Source organism: Oryzias melastigma, linkage group LG1, assembly GCF_002922805.2.
Source record: "Oryzias melastigma strain HK-1 linkage group LG1, ASM292280v2, whole genome shotgun sequence".
Taxonomy (NCBI): Eukaryota; Metazoa; Chordata; class Actinopteri; order Beloniformes; family Adrianichthyidae; genus Oryzias; species Oryzias melastigma.
The window spans coordinates 1689589-1710891 of NC_050512.1; the positions used below are offsets into that span (position 1 = coordinate 1689589).

Here is a 21303-nt window from a genome sequence, read left to right on the forward strand (position 1 = left end):
ATTTACACAGAGAGGAATAATATATGTTTTACAGTATAGTACATGATTCAAGTAGTATATGAATATTATTCCATACATAACACACAAGGGAAGTAAAAGAGAGAGAAAGAAAGAGTTAAAGATGATACTGCATAGACCGACTACATCTGATGGAGTGGTTGACAAAAAAGTGCTTAAGATAAAAGAGATGACCTACAAATATTAATAAAGATCTCCATTGTACACACTTCTGTATAGATACAAATACACAATAAAACATTTTTAAAGAGTCCAACCCATTCCTGTGGAAAACACATGTTACATTTATTCAGACATGACATAGGAAACCATAAAAAATGTTTTGTGTTAAACACAGCACAGGAGTTGAATAGACTTCCTGGAGTTTGAAATGGATCAATCAGAACCAGGTTTCCAAACAAAGAATTAAAGTCTTTGGAAAATGAAAATAAGTGAAGTTTTATCTTCATATCAGAGCACAAATCCAACTTCAGTTATTTTCCCTTCAGCTCTCGTAGTGCAAAACTTCTTACATCTACGTCAGTCAGTTTATGTTTTTGAAATCTATGTAGTCAAAATATATAACATTTTCAAATGGATCAAATGATAAACATAAGAGCTTTTGCTGAGATTAAGAGGAAAAGTGTTGTTTTATTTAACATTTAAACAACAATTGTGGTTTAATTCTCAGTTTTCTCTGACTGCAGTTAATAGTTGTAAATTTCTATCAATTAAAGGAAAAAATACGCAATAATACAAAATGTTTCCATTGGTGCAAAAAAGTTTCTGTAATAATTCGATCAGAGTTCTGAATAATTTCATTCCTTACTTAAGTTATAGTCATGGTTTCACGAACCAAAACACAACCTATAACTGTTGAGACAGGAAAACTTTGAGAACGTGTGGATCTAGAAATGTGAGTTTAGTGGATTAGAGTGGTTCTGAATGGTTCCACCGACCGTGTGTGGAGCCTGCTTTGTAGTCCAAACTGACCAAAACACTCAACTGAGATGATCTGGAGCCTTCATATTCAAAAGAATAGCAAGAGTACATGAATACATAAATCATAGTGTCATTTCACAAAGTTGAAGAAATAGAAGAACATACACACAATAGACGCCTTTCATCTTCTGCCCAAGATTCCACCTCTGAACATGTGCTTGGAAAGGCATCCAGAGCAGACAGAGGGATGTTCACATGCTCATCAGGGACTGTAGAAACCAAATCCATCTGGAGGGATGTGCACGTGTAACCATGGAAACCTGCCAGTCGTCAATCTTCAGTCTTTAATGCGCTCTAAATGCTAAAAATCATCATTGCTACTTCTGCTGAAGACAAACTGCGACTCTCAAAGCACAGTCACATGCTTAGTGACATGAGCACCTCACGTCTTTAAAGTGGATGCCCCTTTCGTCCATGTCAAGTTCTTCTGATACTCTACAGCTACAACACTGTTCAGGAAAGCAAACCCGTCTGGAAAACCTCTGCTTTCCATCCTGGATCCATGTCTGTCCATCCTTTCCTTCAGTGTTTCCTCAGTGTGGTCACATGGTCTCCACATTGAAACTGTCTGTTTGCCGTCCTTAAACATTCATGCTGCATGTGAACAGGCTGCATAGTGGTGTAGTGGTCCGCACTCTCTCCTCACAATGAGAGGGCGGTGGTTCAATCCCAGCTGGGTCCGTTCTGAGTGCATGTTCTCCTCATGCATGCGTGGTAAATGAAAATTGGTTCTTGATTGACTTAACTAATAAATAAAGCTGTGCTTCACCAGTCTCAGTGTAGATTGTGCTGTCCCCATGTGAGACGTTCATCACTTTGCACCTCTTTCGCCCGAAGAGCGCTTCCAGGAAACGCGTCTCAGATGGTGACAGGACACATGATGATTTTGTCCTCCAGCATGACACTGACGACCAGGAAGACAAAGTAGAGCAAGAACATGAGGAAGCCCAGAAGTTTACTCATTCTCCACTTGCAAGCTGCAATGGACATGATGACGAAGAGGAGCATGAGGAAGAGGAGGACTATGGCACAGAAGAGGCCGTTGCTGCTCACTTCCACAGGCTTAAAGTCATTGATGATGTTGAAGAGGAGCCACGGGAACGGCAGGCTGCAGAGACGACAACAAACCCACACAGACTGAGGTTACATCCCGCTCAAAGGAAGAAGCGTGTTTGGTGTTGCAGTGGACTGACCCGACAGTGATGTCAAAGATGTTGGAGCCCACTGAGCTGGACACGGCCATGTCTCCGAGGCCTTTCCGGGCAACAATCACGCTGGTGATGAGGTCAGGGATGGAAGTCCCTGCTGCTAGGATGGTCAGACCCATGATTTCCTCTGTGATCCAAAATGTTTCTCCGACCTGCAGGGAAGCCACAGATCGACAAACATTACGGCCCTCCAGATCATTTTATTTTATTGATATTAATGATCTGATGTTATCTTGTTCTTATTTCTAACTTGTATAAATTTAGACAAAATATATTTTTATGGAGAGTAAAATATTGGAAGATATTTAAGGTTTAAGTTGATTTATTCTGGAATAATATTCCTGAGTTTTTATTATTCATATTTATGCTAGCCGTTTCAGCTAATTTAGGCTTTTCTTTAGTTTTTTTTAGGCTGTTTTGGAGTTTAGCTAATATTTACATGCTAGCTGTTTTGGCTAATTTAGGCTTTTTTCAATTTTTAGGCTATTTTAAAGTTTAGCTATCTTTTAATGCTACATGCTAGCTGTTTTGGCTAACCCAAGTCTTCCATGTTTACATAGCAATAAAAGCTTAATGATTAGTAAGGAGCATGTCCAGAATGCTTCATGCCAAATAGCTTTTGGTTGGAAGGATGGATAAATGCCATCAGTGACGTCCTAGGTCAGAGGTAAGCAACGTTTAACAGTAAAAGAGACATTTGGACTTATTTTCTACTGATCAAAACCTAGAAGGAGCTGCATAGTCTTACTTTAGCCTTTAGGAAATTTGGATTTGCATTCATGACCTTCTTTTTTTTAAATTAGTAAATATGAGTTGTGTCTATTTTTTGGCACGAACAAAAGCAAAAATTAAAAAGGACCTAGACTCTCTGAAAATGTGATTTTTTTCTTTTACGTGTGACAAAAGCACAAATAACTTTTTTTTGTTCTTTTCCCCTCTTTGTCCTCATCAGTCTTACTCTGCTGGGTTTTGTTATTTTAGTTTGGATCTTGGTAGTCTTAGTTTTCGGGGTTTGTTCATTTTTATTTCTTTGGGCAGTTTTGGTTAGACAGACATTATCAGGAGCTGCTGACTCTGATGGTCGACATGTCTGGATCAGCAGTCTCCATGACTTATTTATGTTTGGACAAGAAGAAACCATGGAGAGATAAAAGAGACACATGTGTTACAGTCCCCTGGGCTGGTGCCTTCCATTTCCTTTCTAATTGTGTTTTTTTGGATTGTGTTTTGGTATCTGGAATTTTGTTTAACTTTTCAACACCAGATCTCCATTGTTTATGGTCCTTAGTTTATTCTAATGCTTTAACCTTTAAAATGATCAACGTAATTCCAACAAATTTTGAAGGGGAAAAGCAGCTCGATGTACTAAAATTATGAAACCAGAAGTAGGATTTTCCAAGTATGGATATAAAATCATTGAACATTTACTTTTTTTGATCTCACAATCCTCAGCTTTAATTTTATTTCTAAAAAGCAGCTTTCCTACAATTGATTAATTATGGTCACATTCCACAGAAAACAGCACAGAAATGGAGCCGAGATGGAGCTTCTGATGAGTGTTTGTGAGAGAGCGCACCTGGTGAGCCCACCACACCATCAGGTATGAGAAGAAAGCAATCCAGCAGATGGAGCCAAGAAAAGTGAAAGGAAAAAACCTCTCGGCATTCTGAAAAATGGAAAAATTAGAGTGTGTTCATGAATCATTTAAATGTATTTACAGTCAAAATTTACTTTAAAGACTTTTAGGTTAAAAAACAAGCAAGATATCACAACATATTGAATTTCCAAAGCAATTTTTCTCCAAATTGAATAAAAAATATGAAGACATTGTCAGAAAAACACAAACGACAGCATTATGACGTTGTTTTTTTTTTTCACATTTAAACACATTTGGAAAAATGTTTTTAGGTTGAAAATGTGAGAGGGCATCTGTGTCATTTCAGAAGTTCTTTACAATAACCGAACCGTCTAAAGACCAACATGGAGTTGTTGGTTGGCCGTCCATGAAGCTCCTCTGGGCTTCAGTCCTGCTGCAGGTGTGCTCACCTCTCTCCTGACGTCCGGCAGAGTCAGCCACAAGGGGAAGACGATGGGTAAGATGAAGAGGTAGGTCAGCTGTTTCCTGCAGGTATCAGGCCAGGCCAAGCTTAATGGCTGGCCTTCATCGTCGTCATCCTCCTCCCCACCCTGTGAAAGACTTTGTTATTCTACGATGGTGTCTTACAGCCCTGCATTTGTCATGTTATCCAACAGGATTTAGACAAATCAGTTCATTAGACCATCAGACCCTCCAGGATTTCGCGATCGCAACTATTGACGTGAATTCAAGTAAACTCCACAATTTGTTGTGCACCCTGCAACTTTTTATTTATGCAGAAACTTAACTGCAACTTTGACCAGCAGGAAGGACCAAAAGTTCATTTTGTGTTTCATGGTTCTATTGAAGTTAAATGACAGCACAACAACACTGTATATGGTGATTGTAAAGTATTTCTGTCACAATATAAAGAGTTGGAAAATAAGAATGGGAATTTTTTTTTTCATGATTAACATTTTTTTTAAATATATATATTAAAAAAAATCGCAACTTTTGTCACAACTTTTCACAAAAGCTGCCACAACATCAGGCGTTTAAGGCCATAACAATCCTAAAACTCTACTGTGAAATCCTGGAGGTTCTGGACGATGATGGGCTGACTGGGCTTCATGGAACAACATGAGAGAGAAGACGACCTCTTACCTGATCTCCTCCAGCAACTCCATTCATGGGCGGAGTGACTTCAACTGCAACATTCGAACTATTGGAGGTGTTTCTCTCCACTTGGGGAAACAAAGTTTATAGAAATAGTGATCATTATCATAATTCCTCTCTTTAAAGCTACTTTGATAAAAATTAAATGAACTAGTAAACCAGTCAGAGAACAAATACAAACAGTAGTTTCTTTAACAGAGTTACCAGACATAAATCCCATTGAGCCCAATAGAAACCAGCCTGAAAAAATGTGTATCTATAAACTAACAGAGAGACTGTAAAGCACATATATCAAAGTCAAGGCCCGAGGGCCGGATGTGGCCCTCCAGGTAATTGTATGATTTTGACAAAATATATTTTTATGGAGAGTTAAATATTGAAAGTTATTTAAGGTTTAAGTTGATTTATTCTGGAATAATATGCCTGCTGTTTTATTATTGATATTTTTGTTAAAAAGTTACAGTTTTAAAAATTGTCATTCTGTTAGTTTTTTTGACTATTTTGACATTTACTAAGATTTTTTTAGGCTGTTTTGGAGTTTAGCTAATATCTCAGCTACATGCTAGCTGTTTTGCCTGATTTTGGGTTTTTTAGACTATTTTGGAGTTAGGCTAATATTTACATGTTAGCTGTTTTGGCTAATGTATGCTTTTTTCAGTCTTTTAGGCTATTTTGAAGTTTAGGGCGGCAGTGGCTCAGGTGGTAGAGCGGGTCGGCCAATGATCGAAGGATAGGCGGTTCGATTCCGGCTCCCGCCAGCCAAGTGTCGTTGTGTCCCTGGGCAAGGCTCTTAACCCTACTTGCCTCCAGTGTGGCTCCACTGGTGTAAGAATGTGTATGAATGTTCCAGTGATGGTCAGAGGGGCCGTTGGCGCGTACTGGCAGCCACGCCTCTGTCAGCCTGCCCCAGGGCAGCTGTGGCTACAATAGTAGCTTACCGTCACCAAGTATGAATGAGGTGTGAATGAATAATGGATGCACAATGTAAGCTTTGAGCGTCTGGAAAAGCGCAGATAAATCCAATCCATTATTATTATTATTATTATTATTATTAGCTGTTTTTTTCAGCTACATGCTAGCTGTTTTGGCTGATGTAAGTTCTTTTTTGCTCGTTTTTTCAGTCTAATTTGGTATTTAACTAATATTTTAGCTGGCTATCAGCTTCAGTGTTTTTAGCTATCAATTTCAGCATCTTCAGCTATCAGCACTATCATCTTCAGCGGTCAAATTAAGCTTACAGCATTCACACTAGCATTATCTCAGGTAATGCTATATATATAGTTCATAATTATGTTAGAAGTTACGGTTTTAAAGTTTTCAAAATGTAGTTTTAGAGAGTTCAATAAATGTTTATCCTGTTCATCCCACATCCTAAGGTGTGTTTTGGATTTTGGCCCCTGTGTGATTGAGTTTGACACTCCTGCTGTAGAACATGCTGTAAATATCCTATACATAAACATAAACATAGAAAAAGCTTGCTGCAATTCCACAAAAATGAATGACTGAAATGTGTTTTTGTTCCTGTAGTTTACGTCCTGATTCATGAGTGCACTGATGCAAAGCGTTGATGTGTTGAACCTGCTGTTACACACCTACACCGTTGGCTGTGACTCCTTCATCCTTGCACTTCTTCTTGGCCATTTTGTGAAGGATTGATGCTTTCTCTTTGAAACCCCCTGCAGTCACAGAAACAGAGAGAGAGCTGTAGATGTGAGATGCAAACGTCATTACGAAGTGAGCGAGGTGTGAGTGAGACTGTCCGAGTTTGAAGGTGTTGCGTATCTTTCATGAGCGAGCCACACCTTCGTTGCTGAGCGGGTCCAGAGTGTGGATCATGAGCTGGAAGATGCTGTTTCTCATCAGAGAGTTGTGAAGAGAAGCACAACTGCCCTCCCTCTGCAGTCTGGGCTTGGCCTACCGAACCCGAAAAAGACATGAAAGACTTGTTTTAATGCAGATTTGACATCATTCATTCACATGGTTTTACTAACTGCTAAAACCAATTTTCCCTTCTGAATGATTCATATGTGTCTTTATAATTTAAACATTTGTGCAACACAGGCTTATTTTTAACCCTTTAACAGCAGAGCTCCATTGTTTATCTTCTTTGATTTACTGTAGGTTTTCAACCATTAACACGATCATTCCAGTAGATTGTGAAGGAGAAAAGCGTCTCGACAAGCCGCTTTTCTCCTTCACAATCTACTGGAATGATCGTGTTAACAGTTGAGAAGTTACAATATGTTAAAGATTTTGTGTTTAAGGTGTTAAAGGGTTAAATCATTTTAGAACTTTTACTTCTACAAAACATTTGCTTGAATGTTTAGTTGGATCGTAGACATTTCAAACTCACGGTTAGCTTGTTCTCATCATCTCCAGATGCAGTCACCTTTGGAAAAACGACAAAGAATATTGATAGTTAAAATGATGTAAAACCCATGAAGGCGGATTTCTCACCAGGTCTACACTGTTATATAATGTACAGTGGAGTATTTGTCAGAGAGAGATTTTGCAATAAGCTTCACGTAAAAAGATTAGAGAAATGTGTGACGTTCATGAAACTGAGACACAAAACAGAAAAAATCTAGCTCAGTCATTTTAAAAGTTATCATATTTGGATTTTATTTCTTAAAGTGTACCCAGTAGGCTTTTAATTATAATTAAATCGTTTGTAGCCCAAATGCAAAAATCCTGCATCGTTTTCTGGGACATAGTTTCTGGAGAGTGGCAGGAGTTCACCTCTGAGTTGTGTGGCAGCAGAGTAAGCCACCCCCCTTCCCATCATCCCTTTGGCTACACTCTCTCCTGCTAGCTTACAAAATCCCAACCTGACATTAGTGGAGCAACAAAAATGGTGAGCAATATCAGAGCAATCCAGCCGTACAGTTTTGATCGAGATTCCAGCTCAGATGAAGAAAGTGAAAAAAAAAATGAATCTATTTGTCTGCCATCTTCAAGTTGATGCATCAGAATAAAGCCGTTGTAGCACCGACTACAAGCTTTTTCAAACAGTATGTTTTTGTCTGGTTCTGTGATGAAGAGGCTGAGATGTTAGGATCTATTAGCAAACTGTTTGATGAAACAGAATAAGGGCAAGACATAGACAACGTCAAAAGACAGGTGAGGGAAAAAACAGAGAATCACACTAGGAAAACTGTTTAGACTGACGAGTAAACACGATCAAGATTCCGCACTGAAGTACAGGCTGGAGTGAGTATGAATGCTGGTGGTTCTGATGAGGATGATCAGCTGTGCATGGAGAAGACTGAAGCGGTGGCTGATGGGAGTTGTAGTGAGGAAGGTGCTGAAAATGGTTAGTGTTCAGGAGAGGGGTCCCTCTGGTGGTCATAAGAGGAAATGGCTGAGAGGTTCCAAATGACGATTAGAATAAAGAAATCAGTTTTAATCTCAATTGTCTTTATGTCCACCATCATGAGAAAAATGAAACAAATGTATTCAAAACTCTCTTTCATTTAGTGGCTTTAATGAATTCATTTGTATAATGATGCAAAAAACTAAAACAAAGTAACGCAAATAAACTCTGAAAATCCCAGGATGTGGTTTAACATGTCATTTTTTCAAAATTCAGTCTCTAGATCAGGGGAGTCAAAATCAATCGCACAAGGGGCCAAAACCCAAAACACCTCAGGACACTGGCTGAATAGGATAAACAGTTATTGAAAACTCTAAAACTACATTTTTAAAAGCATAACTTTTTACCACAATTATAAATTATATAGCAATAATGCTACGGTGAATGCTGTAAGCTGAATGTGGCCTCTGCTGATAGCTGAAGAAGCTCAAATTAAAAGCTAAAAACACTAAAGCTGATAGCTGAAAATGCTGAAGCTGATAGCCAGCTAAAATATCAGCTAAATTTCAAAACAGCCTAAAAAACTTACAAAAAAACTTAGGTTAGCCAAAACATGTAACATGTGGGTGAAAAAAATAGCTAAACTTCAAAATATAAAAAAAAAAAACGAAAAAAAAAGCCAAAATTAACCAAAACACCTAGCTTGTTATTGAAATATTAGCTAAACTCTAAAACAGCCTCAAAACTTTATTAAAAAAAAGCCTAAATTCACCAAAACGGCTAGCATGTCGCTGAAATATTAAGTAAACTCTATAAAAGCCTAACAAATCTTAGTAAATGACATAATCGACCAAAAACTGAATGTCTATTTTTAAAACTTTAAAACTGTAAATTTTTAACATAATAATGACTAAAAAAGGCAGGAATATTATTCCAGAATAAATCAACTTAAACCTTAAATAACTTTAATATTTTACTCTCCATAGAAATAGATTTTGTCAAAATTATAGTTAGAAATGTTCACAAGATAACATCGGGTCATTAATAACAATATAATAGAATGATCTGGAGGGCCGGATAGGGCCTTGACTTTGACACGTGCTTTAAAGGGTTGTGTATCCCAAAAAATCATTACAGACTAAACTCAGTTTTTTTAGTAGGATAACTTGCGGAATCTGTGACTCCTCTATTCCAAAAAAATAAAAGAACCCAGTTTAGTGAAGCAGCACTCGGCAAACGTCGCTTGTTTTACCAGCTCGTCTGAGCTGCAGTGTGTTCTGATGATCTACTGTCCTTCCATTCATTGGTCAGTTTCAGGGTTTGGTTGTACCTCCAGACAGACGGCCTCACATTTGACTTCAGAAGACTTTGGTTTGCAGAGAAGTTCCCTGATGACTGACTCAGCTCTCTGCTCATGGTTGGTGTGAGCTTGTTGAATGTTCATGTTGCATTCATGTGCACAATAGTAGTTGAACCTTCAGGCCAAAGAGCAGCTAAGTCTCTTCAGGACAGAGGAACGATCCTACAGCTGTGGATCCAGCATATGAGTCTTTCACATTCAGCTCAGTTCATAGTCTTCTCTCATTTCATGTTAACTTGTTTTATGGTTAGGGATAGAATATCGGTACAGCCCACTTCCCGGTACCAACTTGCACCCCAGAGGTTCAGGACCCCTGATTTAATCAGAACAGCCAGCATGTCAAAAAGACACGTTGGGGAGACCCATAATGTACTTTTTTGACGTGTAAGGGTCTCTAAAGGGTAGCCAAACAGGGAAGTTGGAGGCTGACTCCACCCACAGCTAAAATGTGATAATCCTGTCAGAGGGGCGGGGCTTGGAGGTAGAACTGTTCTCATTACTGGAGCTGCAGATCATGACGTAGGACTTCTGAAACCTACGTGGTTTGACCAATAACAAAATTCAACTATAATACCTGGATTCAACCCGTAGGGGGCAGCACACAGACGGTTTTTGACTATATTTTCAAGTGGGCCCCATATGGTTTAAAAAGGGCAGGAAATGTGGCCCCTTGCTTTGCCCACAGTTTCCATGGTGGTCTCACCTGTGTTTGCCCACACTGGCTTAGGTGGGGACTCAGTGGGTAGGCTCGCTATGCTAGCCAGCCACCCGGTGGGCCGTGTAGCTCGCTAGCTCACTACATAGGGCTCGCTAACTCGCTACACAGGGCTCGCTAGCTCTCCACAGAGTAGCTCGCTAGCATGCTACAGCGGAGCTTGTGATTTCACCAAAGAGGAGCTCGTAAGCTAGCTACAGCAGAGCGCGCTAGCTCTGTACAGCAGAGTTCTCTACAGCAGAGCTGTCCATCAGGCGACTAGCTAGCGCAGCAAACCTACTCACTGAGTGCCCACTTAACGATGTGGGCAAACACAGGTGAGACCACCATGGAAACTGTGGACAAACCCATTTGGGGCCCACCTGGCCAGGCTGGCTGGGATGTGTTGCAATATCTTAGCAGTGCAAGATAACATCGGGTCATTAATAACGAAAATATTAAAAAAGATCCGCCAGGCCGGATATAATCACCCAGTGGGCCGGATCCAGCCCCGGGCCTTGAGTTTGACACATGTGCTCAACATCTTTAATCAGGACTTTAAATATAATCCACCTTTAATTTCCCTGAACCAATAAAATTCTCTTGAATAAATAACTCTGATCAGACAGACAGAAGAATGAATGCAGAACCGCTTTACGGGTCAAGTCAGAGATCATTCAGAGGAGCAAACAATGCAGCAAAACAAACAAATCAAGCAAAATATTTGACAGTTAAAGCTTGAACAGCTCAGCAACACAAAGACTTCATCATGGAGTTTAACCCTTTAAAGTCTATTACAACAAAGAAATGACAAAAAAGTTACCTATTTTTAACTTAAGATGCTTTCCGACCCCTTTAAAATACATTTTATAAAACATATAATTTCAATGAGATAAAGATAGTGTAAATTATGATCCATTGAGGGATTTTTTTTTTTTTTAAGGGATTTATTGCACATATTTTTAACACGGTGTAACAGTATTATGAAATAATTAATTATTAACATATTTTGCATTATTTTAATACTGCAAGTAGTAATTTAAAAAATGAATCACAATGGATGAGTTTTACTTGGCTCAACTGTTCCCTCCAAAAGTGTTAATGAGATTTCATGGAAGGAGACATTTTGAAATGAGCAGGATAAGGCCTTCTACTGCCCCTAGTGGAGTGATGATGAACTACGAGGGAAGTTCTATACAGGAATGTCTGGATCATACTAACGAGATAGGGGGCTCAAAAATGCAACGTTCAAACATAAAACCAATGGGAATCAAAGGGGACCAAGCCACATTAAAAAAGTTAACTTCTGTTGTGTTCTTTCTGACTTTTAGGTCTCCAAAACTCAAACAAAAACATGTTTGGCTGCGAAACAACGTCCTCTAATATACACGTGTTTACTTGTGATTTGGGTTTTAGAGATGTTAGTCACTTTCACTGAGCTTCACTCTTTAGTTACTATAGTTTTAACAAAAACAGCATGAAGTGTATTGAAGGATCTGCTGGGCATGTGATCTTTTATCTTTAGAAAATACTTACAGATGGTCGACAAAAATATTCAACTTATTCAGAGTAAAATTCAAGTTTCCTTTAATGTTTGAACTTAATTCACAAACAAGATATTTAACTCCCCGCCTGTTTATTTAAAATATTTTGATGATTTGTTGAAGTTTGATCAGAAACTGGAGGTTTTTCTTTGCTCACATTTATCACATGGTTTTACTGGTGACCAGTTTTGCTGCAGAGTTTCCTGCTTGACTCCCTGCATTGCTCTGAAAATAGATCCATTAATCTGGAAACCCAAAAATGGAGCCTGAAAAACACTATTTACAAAGCAAGAGCACACTCTGAGACTCCCACTATGGCTGGGTTCATAAAATCGATTAATCGATTTGAATCGATTTATGCTTAATAGATCAATAAACAATTAATAAAAATATAAACTGATTTAGCACAGAAAGCTAAAGTCCACTAGCTTGATGCTAACGTTTAATAGAATTTTCCATATAACGCTCGGTCGACTTAAACATACATTCTGACTAAATGAACATCTTTATAAACTCACAGGGATTAATTCTCTAAACAATTTTAAGGAAATATTTTTAAAGAAATGATTTCTGGTGTAAAACATCGTTTTTTGCTCATACTTTCTTCTTCTGGAATAAGGTGTAATACTATAGCGCGATCTCCACCTAGTGGCCAAACTGAAACACTCTCCAGGAGAAGCAGAATAATGTTTTTTTGTTAGAACTTTTGCAAAACCATGTAACATTGTATGCTTTTAACACTCTAATTATTTCACTAACAAACTGAACTGATGTATTTCTCAACAAATGGGTATAGATGTGTAAACTCAAAACTGAACTGAATTGAAGAATCGAAAGAATTGGGGGAAAAAAAATCGGAATGGAATCGATCCAGGCTCTAGTGGATCAAATTGAATCATTTCTGAAAAATTATTATCGATACCCAGTCATAGTCCCTGAGCATGGCGGTGGGACTATTCTCTTGCCAGACTACGGGCCTGCGCTCTCTGTCCTGATGGTTGTGGTCTGGGTCGCTGGTGTTGGGTCGCCCGGGTGATTTCCTCCAGTTTTCCTTTTTATTCCTTATTTTAATGCCCTTATCCACTATTTCTAACATCCCACTCTCTCCTTCTCTCTTCTCCTTTTTGTACGGTCCAAGAAATGTCAAAAATTTTTGTCAGATGATTCATAACCCTTAATTAAAAATAAGAAAAAAATATAATTCATGTTATATGGGATGGATTTGCATATAAATCTGTGTCAAGTCGACCAATCAGGGAGTCAGCTCCGGGCACGTAGAATCCAAATCCAACATGGCACACTGATACGGGCGGTCTTGTCCTGAATGTTCCCTCATCGTCTTAACCCACTGTTTCCTGCGGTTGTCCGTATTGTTGCCAGAGCCTGTCCCGACTATTGTCGGTTGGAGGTGGATCACACCCTCCACTCCATGTAGCAATCAGGGTGAAAACATTTGGTGGTAGCTCCTCCCACACACGTCCGGGGTGTCAAGCCTATTTAACAAATTTTAGGTCAAGCGTCAAGCAGCAATACCTTTATAAGAATTGCATCTGTTTGCATTTGGGTGTGAATGCAGCCTTAGCCTCATTCAAACGCTCTCCTTCACCCTGTCACGCTGCTTCATCACGCACATTTCTGGAAAGAATCGTCAAGTTTTCTTTACTTGGATTTACTTATCTGTTTATTTTTAATTCTTCGAGCCCCGTTCAGGCTCCAAAACTTTTAAAAGAGTAAAAGTTCAGTTACATTTAGCAATGCTGAAAATAAAAAGCACTCACATTTCTCAGCTATACTCAAAAACCCTATTGGTTAAGACACATTTATTCTTTTTTTTCTCATACTAAAAAATATTTTTTAGTATAATTTCAAAATATTTCTAAGTGATACAGCACACTTTGTAACGCACATAAAGAGTTCATATTTGACATAATTTCAAAAAAATGTAATGACGTTTTGCTAGCAACACATGCAGGTCATGTGGTTGTTCTTTTATTATTGGATCTATCAGCAGCTTCTGGCACAGTTGATCACAGGATCTTGATTGGTCGGCTGGAACGGTGGGTGGGGCTTTCTGCTGAAGCTTTACTTTGGATGGAGTCTTATCTCACAGATCTTTTAGTGTTAGCATGGGGCCCTCACTCTTCCAAGTGTGACGTCCTGAGATGGGGAGTCCCTCAGAGGTTGGTTCTTGGCCCATTGCTTTCTCTATTTACATTCTACCAGTGGGGATGCAGCTTAAAGTGGATTTCCATCTTTATGCCGACGACTGTCAAATGTATCTTCCTATACAAAAGGGGCCTGACAGCACAGATAAGGCAGTAACTGACTGCCTTGATAAAATTAGGTTGTGGATGTCGGCTAACTGCCTTGGGATAAATGAAACAAAAACTGAAGTAATTGTGTTTTCCCTTGTGGTTAGAAGGATCATGGTCTTGATCTTCTCTCACTTGCCATGTGCCACCCTGCCCGCATTATTGAGCGTTTCTATCTGGAAATGTTCTTCTGTTTCTGACCCTGATTATTCTCTGATTGCCTGGTGCCTGCCCTGACCCTCGCCAGGACCCTCCCTCTTCTTGGATGATCTCATGCTCGTGATCGACCCCTGCCTGACTGACCCTGATTTAGCCCTGTAGACTTTTAGCTGTGCTTCATTCCTGTCTGAACTAATAAACCTGCTGCATGTGGAACCAGCTGTCTGCTCGTTTTTGGTACAAAGTAAATACATGTAATGTTTTTGATTATTCAGCAGAAATTTCATAGAAGTTTTTTGTTTCCTACACTTTAGCTATTTTTTTAGCTACGTTCAAGCGGTTTTGGCTAACCTAAGTTATCAGCTTCAGAGTTTTTAGCTATCAATTTCTGCACTTTCAGCTCTAGCATGTTCAGCGGTCCAAATTCAGCTTACAGCATTCACACTAGCATTATCACAGGTTATGCTATATGTCTAGTTCATAAATATGTTAAAAAGTTTTGGTTTTAAAAATGTAGTTCAATAAATGTTTATCCTGTTCGACCCATGATAAGGTATGTTTTGGATTTTGGCCCCATGTGCGATTGAGTTTGACACCCCTGTCTTAGGGGTGGTTCACTCTGCCTAAAATTAATTAAGCTTCACAAAATTTATGCTAGGTCAGAAATTAGACCGCCCACCCTCCCAACCAAGCAAGAGCAAGCCTCCTACATAAGCCCCCCTACGGGAGCATGGGGATACCCAGTGTCAGGGGCCCTAGACCACAGGCCAGGTGTGCTCAGCTGTACCAGACAGCAGCCAACAGGGCCATCGGGGGCTGAGGTGCGAGCCAAAGGGGGAACCCGGACCCTGAGGACCCAGGAGCCACCCACCGTCCGGGTGGCTAGCAGGTTCAGGTTGCCCCGAAGAAACATCCATTTTTGAGTTCTTTAAAGACTTTGTCAGCTGGATTTCCACACGTTTTGCTTTTTATTTCCTTTTATCAGTCTATGAGACAAAAATCTCTTTGATCAGCGTGGATTTTGTGTTTTCAAGAAATCTAGCAGTGATGTGCATTCGAGAGGGCTCCTCCAGCCCAAACAGAAAATAAAAATGTCAAGGTGAAAAGTGCTGATCTTGGGTCAGCAGATTGACACCAGACTTCCAGTCCCGTCCTGCCATCAGGTCACAGTCAGATCAACTTTCTCCCCTGCGCTGCTCTTCCTCCCATCCACCTGACATTCCAAACTGAGGGGCTTATCTGGGATTAATCAGCAGTGATGTCCACTTTTAGATTGGTTATGTTCAGGTCTGCGTGTCAGCAGCACTTTAGTTTCGCAGCAGCTCTCCATACAGAAATGATTCCATCTGGAGTTGTTTTAGTTTTTAGTTTTAGTCCTGGACTCAAAAGCATAAAGGTCTCAGCGACAAAGTGATGAAAAACTCACTGACAGTCACCGTTTTGTTTGCACTTATGAGTGTGAAATCTGTATGACGCTCTCTTAGGGCTGGAACTATAAACGCATGTTTCCAATAAGACTTTCTTAAAGCCACACATTTTGATTAACACTCACATTCTTTTACTGGACAGGAGAACTTCAGCGATGCTCTCAGCAGTCTACAATGACAGAGTGTTGCGCTCCGTTTGCTGTCGTCAGTGCAGGTAAGCAGATGATAATAGGATAAGAAAGGATTGCTGAGGTAAGTGTCACCAGAGGGCAAACCTCCATATCTCATCATTGTCCAGCTAGGAAACAACAGGAAAAGTAGAGCCAGTGCAGGATCTTGATCTCCAGGGGAAACACTTTTGTGGTTTTGTGCAAAAGGAAAATGGTAAACTCCCTGAGTGATTCCACATTTGTCTCCACGATCTGCTGATTCCTGCTCCCTCTGAGAGCATCCGGCTATTCTTAGAGGCTGTAATGAGATTGGGGGGAATTAGCCTAAGGGATTATTGAGCTGCTACTGACACATGAGGGCAAGGCAGCTGGACATGGAGTGCTGGACGACAGGAGGAGCAAAGCAGCTCTGGAGGCAGAAGAGCCTAAAGAACAGCTGATTCCCAGAAGGACACACATGTCAATTCATGCGACAGGCGTCCTGCCAGGAAAGGTTTCAGCAGGAACTCCAAGGTTTCATGGGAAAATGGGGCTGAAACCTTCTGATTGAAATGATGTAGCTCAACTAAAGTATTTCCTTCTAAAACTAGAACCCCTGTGATCTAGTGTTTCTAGGCTTTTCTCGGTTGAAATCACACAAAAAATGAGAGAGAAGCATCAAGATCAGCTTTCAAATGTCTGATCTGAGTTTCTCTGTGAGGATGTGATGTGAGGATTCTCCTGAAGCATCAAGACATGGACATTTGTCATCTTAAGGCACCATATTAAACTACAGATCTGACTCCAATTATCTGCTGAGTCAGCAGAACTTGAGCCTCACGTCATTTATCCCTGAGATCCAAACAGTTCTTTTATGGACCTCTGGGAGTTCCTGCAAAGGTGATTCATAATAACTTAGGGGCAAAAAAAAAAAAAATTAAAATAGATAAATATGAATGATAAACAGCTGAGCAGAATTTTAGGAACATCAGTGTGACCTTCAAAACTGTGAGTTATGAGCTCCAACAGAACTTTTCTCAGTTTTTGTTTGGTTTATTCTGTAAAAGTAGATGGAGAACTCCCATAAGTATACTTTCATAAAACATAAATGAAACATTTCATGACAAAAACAGAATTGATACGACAGAGTTAATGGTTTCAGTGCAGATCACCTGCCACCTTGTCTGCACAAACAAATTCAATTGAAATCAAGTGTAATTGTGATGGATTTCAGAGTTTTTCATAGTGAGATCATTTCTGTATAGTTTTGTTTTTCTAGACACAAAATCTGTCCTGATCAGGGTCTGGATCTGCAGCAGGGACCTCTGACATTCTGGATTTAATAGGGGCTTTGAGAATACCTGGTTGTTTGCCCACCTGTTAAGGAATATTATTACTTTACCAGAAGGCTGAGGGGTTTTTTCCTGTTATTTTTAAAAAAAACAAGTCTCTGAAAATATAACTGGAATGATGAGAGTTTTGAGCTGATAATATCTGAAATAGACCCCCACCTTCGTTTCATAATAAAAGTCTGAGTTTAATCAAACAAATAATTCAGTTTTGCTAATTGAAAACATTAAACCAGAAAGGCTGCATCACTGCTGTTCTGAATTCATGCCGGTCACAGGTCTGAAGAAGGTTAAGAGCCGAGGATAACCAGCACTGAAGTGCTGCCTTCACACTTTGTAGAACAAATTTTAAAATCATCTTGTTATTTTAAAGGACGTATATCATTTTCTTAGGCCTCAGAATAAACTCCATAAGTATGATCATTTTTGGCACACAAAAGAACACATTATTTATGAAATATGAGTTATTTTTGTGAACTCTTTCTCTACCCAGAAGACATCTCAGACTCTGAGGCTCCGCCTTTTGCTCTTTGTGGGTGCCGCCCATTTTGACATCAACCTAGAGCAACTGTGTGTCTGCATTTCACCCACAAAAACAAACATCCACATTTTTTTTCAAATATGAATGTAAATATTGTGTATCTGCCTTAAAGTCCCCCTCCTGATTCTTTCTCCTTCCAGTTCACCAAAGACTCTTTTAGCTAATTCTCCAATGTTTATTGACTGTGATCAATACATTCAATCATTGGTTTCTCAGAGTTCTTGATAAAATAATCAAAGCTAACATCAAAATGCTCTTTCATTGATTTACAATCCTTTCCAACTGCGGTCAAATGAGCCGCCGTTCACATTTCCGTGGTCACATCAAGAAGCTCCGTGGAGTCTGGTGGAGATTTTCCAGCGTTCTCAGTCCTGCTACCGTAAGTATTGGATGAAACTCACACCAAAAATCCAGTGATGCTGATTTGACCACAGAAATGTGAACGGCGGCTCATTTGACTGCAGTCAATGTGAAGATACCATCTTCTCTTCTCCAGAACCTGAACTAGACACTAGGAACAGATGAGGGTTTAGTGCATGTGCAGCAGAGCTGTTGATGGAAAGAAGATCATTCATTCAAACAGAGTCTGTCCAAGACACTTTGATTGATCTAAAAGGAGAAATACTCAGAAATGAAAAAATAAAAGGATTTCTTATTATATTTTTTCTCTTTCAGAAGAAAAATGACACACAGACATGTTAAAAACTCTAAAAACAAGATTTTCATCAGAGGGAGACTTTAAGTATCCTGGGTGGTTGTTCCAAAAATCTGCCACAGACAGAATGTTGATTGCTAATGGATTCATTTTGTCAAGAAATGCAGACAACACTACATGAACATTTCAGGATTTATCAAAATGCTGAGAACATTGTTCTGATTATCACTGACTGTAACCGTTTCTCCTTAAAGCATCATCAATATCAAAAATCCTCTTCACGTTCATGTGGATCATTTTCCTAGAGACACGCTCACCTTTCTGTCTTTGCTAATAATCTATGTTCAAACCAGCTCTTATAATTCGTCACTCACTTTTTCCTCCAGGAAATAGTCTGCTCCCTTTCAGCAGTATCTTCCTAATATCCCCCGTCTGCTTGCAACTTTCTCGGATACCTTTAGTATCCATCCCAAAATGTCCTGCAGATTCCTCACCAGAATGCTCTTTGGTTTATGCTACCGCACAAAGTTTAAACGCTAAATCCAATGACCGTTTCTTGACGCTGATGTTATCTGGAGCTTATTTTTAAATTGTATCATTTTGACAAAATGTATTTTTATGGAGAGTAAAATATAGAAATTTATTTAGTGTTTAAGTTGATTTATTCTGAAATAATATTCCTGCCTTTTTATTATTCATAATTATATTAAAAAGTTACAGTTTTAAAGTTTTAAAAATGGTCATTCTGCTAGAGTTTTGGACTATTTTGGCATTTACTAAGATTTTTTAGGCTATTTTGGAGTTTAGCTAATATTTCAGCTACATGCTAGTGTTCTGGCTAACCTAGCTTTTTAAAGTTTTATTAGGCTAATTTGGCATTAAGCTAATATTTTAGCTGGCTATCACCTTCAGCGGTCACATTCAGCTTACAGCATTCTCACTACCATTATTGAAGGTATATATCTATATATCTAGGCTATAAGCTATATATCTAGTTCATAATTATGTTAAAAAGTTATGGTTTTTAAAATGGAGTTTTAGTGCTTCATAAATGTTTATCCTGTTCGACCCGCAAACTAAACTGTCTTAGATTTCTGTCCCTTGTGTGATTGAGTTTGTCACCTCTGACTTAAAGGCTCAAGAAGTTGTTTTTTTATGGTACAGGCCGTTTAAAGGAAATATCAAAAGCCTAAGGCTGCACACTGATGGACTGCTTAGTGCTCTAGCTTCTCAGGGAGAAGGCCCTGGTTCAAATCTCACCTCCTTTCTGTGTGGAGTTAGCATGCTCTCTTTGTTGGTCTGTGTGTGTTTTCCAACTTCCTCCCACAGTCCAAAACATCCTGCAGAGGTTGACTGGTATCTCTAGATTGTCTTTAGGTGGTTGTATGGTGATACAATAGACCGGTGACCTGTCAAGTGTGTACCCCACCTTCCCCCTACAACAGCTGGGATAGGCTCCAGTAATCCCATGACCCTGAAAAAGATCCAGTGAAGGATTTCCAAACAGCCTAGAATGGATTCTGCTCCTCTCCTTGATTTCTATTTTATTTTTTTCCAGAGTTTGGAATGAGTGTCACAACTCCCCAAAACAGTAGTTTTCTTGTGATGACATATCATGAAAATAAGTTAAGTCTCCAACTCGCTAGCAGGACAGGCTTTGCAAGACCAATTTGATTTTGCATCAATGAAATCTTAACAAAGAAGAACCCAGAGCCATCTTTCCTTAAAAAGAACATGATGTTGGATGTACCACAGACCAAGTGGACCACAGAACACATTTCTGATGTTTTTCTGTTGATATCACCACGGGTTCTTATGGATTGAATTAAAGGGTCTCACCCCAAACTGTTGTAAACAGCATTTCGAATGACACAACAGTGGCTAAGGTGTCAATAAAAGGATTCTGATCTCAAATTCTAGGGCTGGGTATCGATAATAATTTCCAGAAACTATTCAATTAAGAAAGACTGGATCAATTCAATTCTAATTTTTTTTTTAGATTCTTTCAATTCTTTAATTCATTTTTGAGTTTACACATTTATACACATTTGTTTAGAAATACATTATAATCTACTATATGATTTGAATATATTTATATTAATCTGATCCAGTTCACATATTGTAAATGTATCAGTGAAATAATGAGATTGTTAATATCATCCAGTGTTACATGGATTCTCTAAAGGAGAAGTTCTAACTAAAATGTTCAGATCATTAACATTGGAAACATTGTTCTGCTTCTCCTGGAGGACGTTTCAGTTTGGACACTAGGTGCGGATCACGCTGTAGTATTACAGCTTATTCTAGAAGAAGAAGACAGTATGAGAAAAAACTGTGTTTTAGACCACAAATGGTTATTTAAGAGTTTGGAAAGTTCATACCTGTGAGTATGTAAAAATGTTCATTTAGTCAGAATGTCTGTTTAGGTCGACCGAGTGTTAGCATCAGCCTTCTGATGGGAAATCCATTAAACGTTAGCATCAAGCCAGCGGACTTTAGCTTTATGTGTTAAATCAGTTTATATTTTTTTTACCAATCGATTATTGATCTTTTAAGCTTTAATCAATTCAAATTGATAAATTGATTTTATTAACCCAGCCCTATCAAATTCAACACCAAAATATCCTCTCTACCAGTAAAAATACTACAAGAAAAACGTTTATTAGGATGTTGATAACTGACAACAAATGGATGATGGATGATGGATGATTGGTGGATGGATGATGGATGATGGATGGATAATTAATGGATGATGGATGGATGGATGGATGGATGGATGGATGGATGGATGGATGGTGGATGGATGGATGGATGGATGGATGGATGATGGATGATGGATGA

General features: G+C 39.0%; 1 protein-coding gene across 1 annotated transcript in view; it reads right to left on the bottom strand.

Annotated features, from left to right (window-relative positions):
* slc24a2 (solute carrier family 24 member 2) overlaps positions 1 to 21303 on the bottom strand; it is a 25044-nt gene continuing 3741 nt past the window's right edge. Inside the window, exons 3-10 of the mRNA XM_024259351.2 lie at positions 7313 to 7348; positions 6762 to 6873; positions 6552 to 6635; positions 4948 to 5027; positions 4254 to 4394; positions 3784 to 3873; positions 2193 to 2359; positions 1 to 2107 (exon numbers count right to left, since the gene is read on the bottom strand). Coding sequence (XP_024115119.1) covers positions 1858 to 2107; positions 2193 to 2359; positions 3784 to 3873; positions 4254 to 4394; positions 4948 to 5027; positions 6552 to 6635; positions 6762 to 6873; positions 7313 to 7348 — 960 coding nt within the window. The 3' untranslated portion in view covers positions 1 to 1857. The remainder of the gene's footprint in view (positions 2108 to 2192; positions 2360 to 3783; positions 3874 to 4253; positions 4395 to 4947; positions 5028 to 6551; positions 6636 to 6761; positions 6874 to 7312; positions 7349 to 21303) is intronic.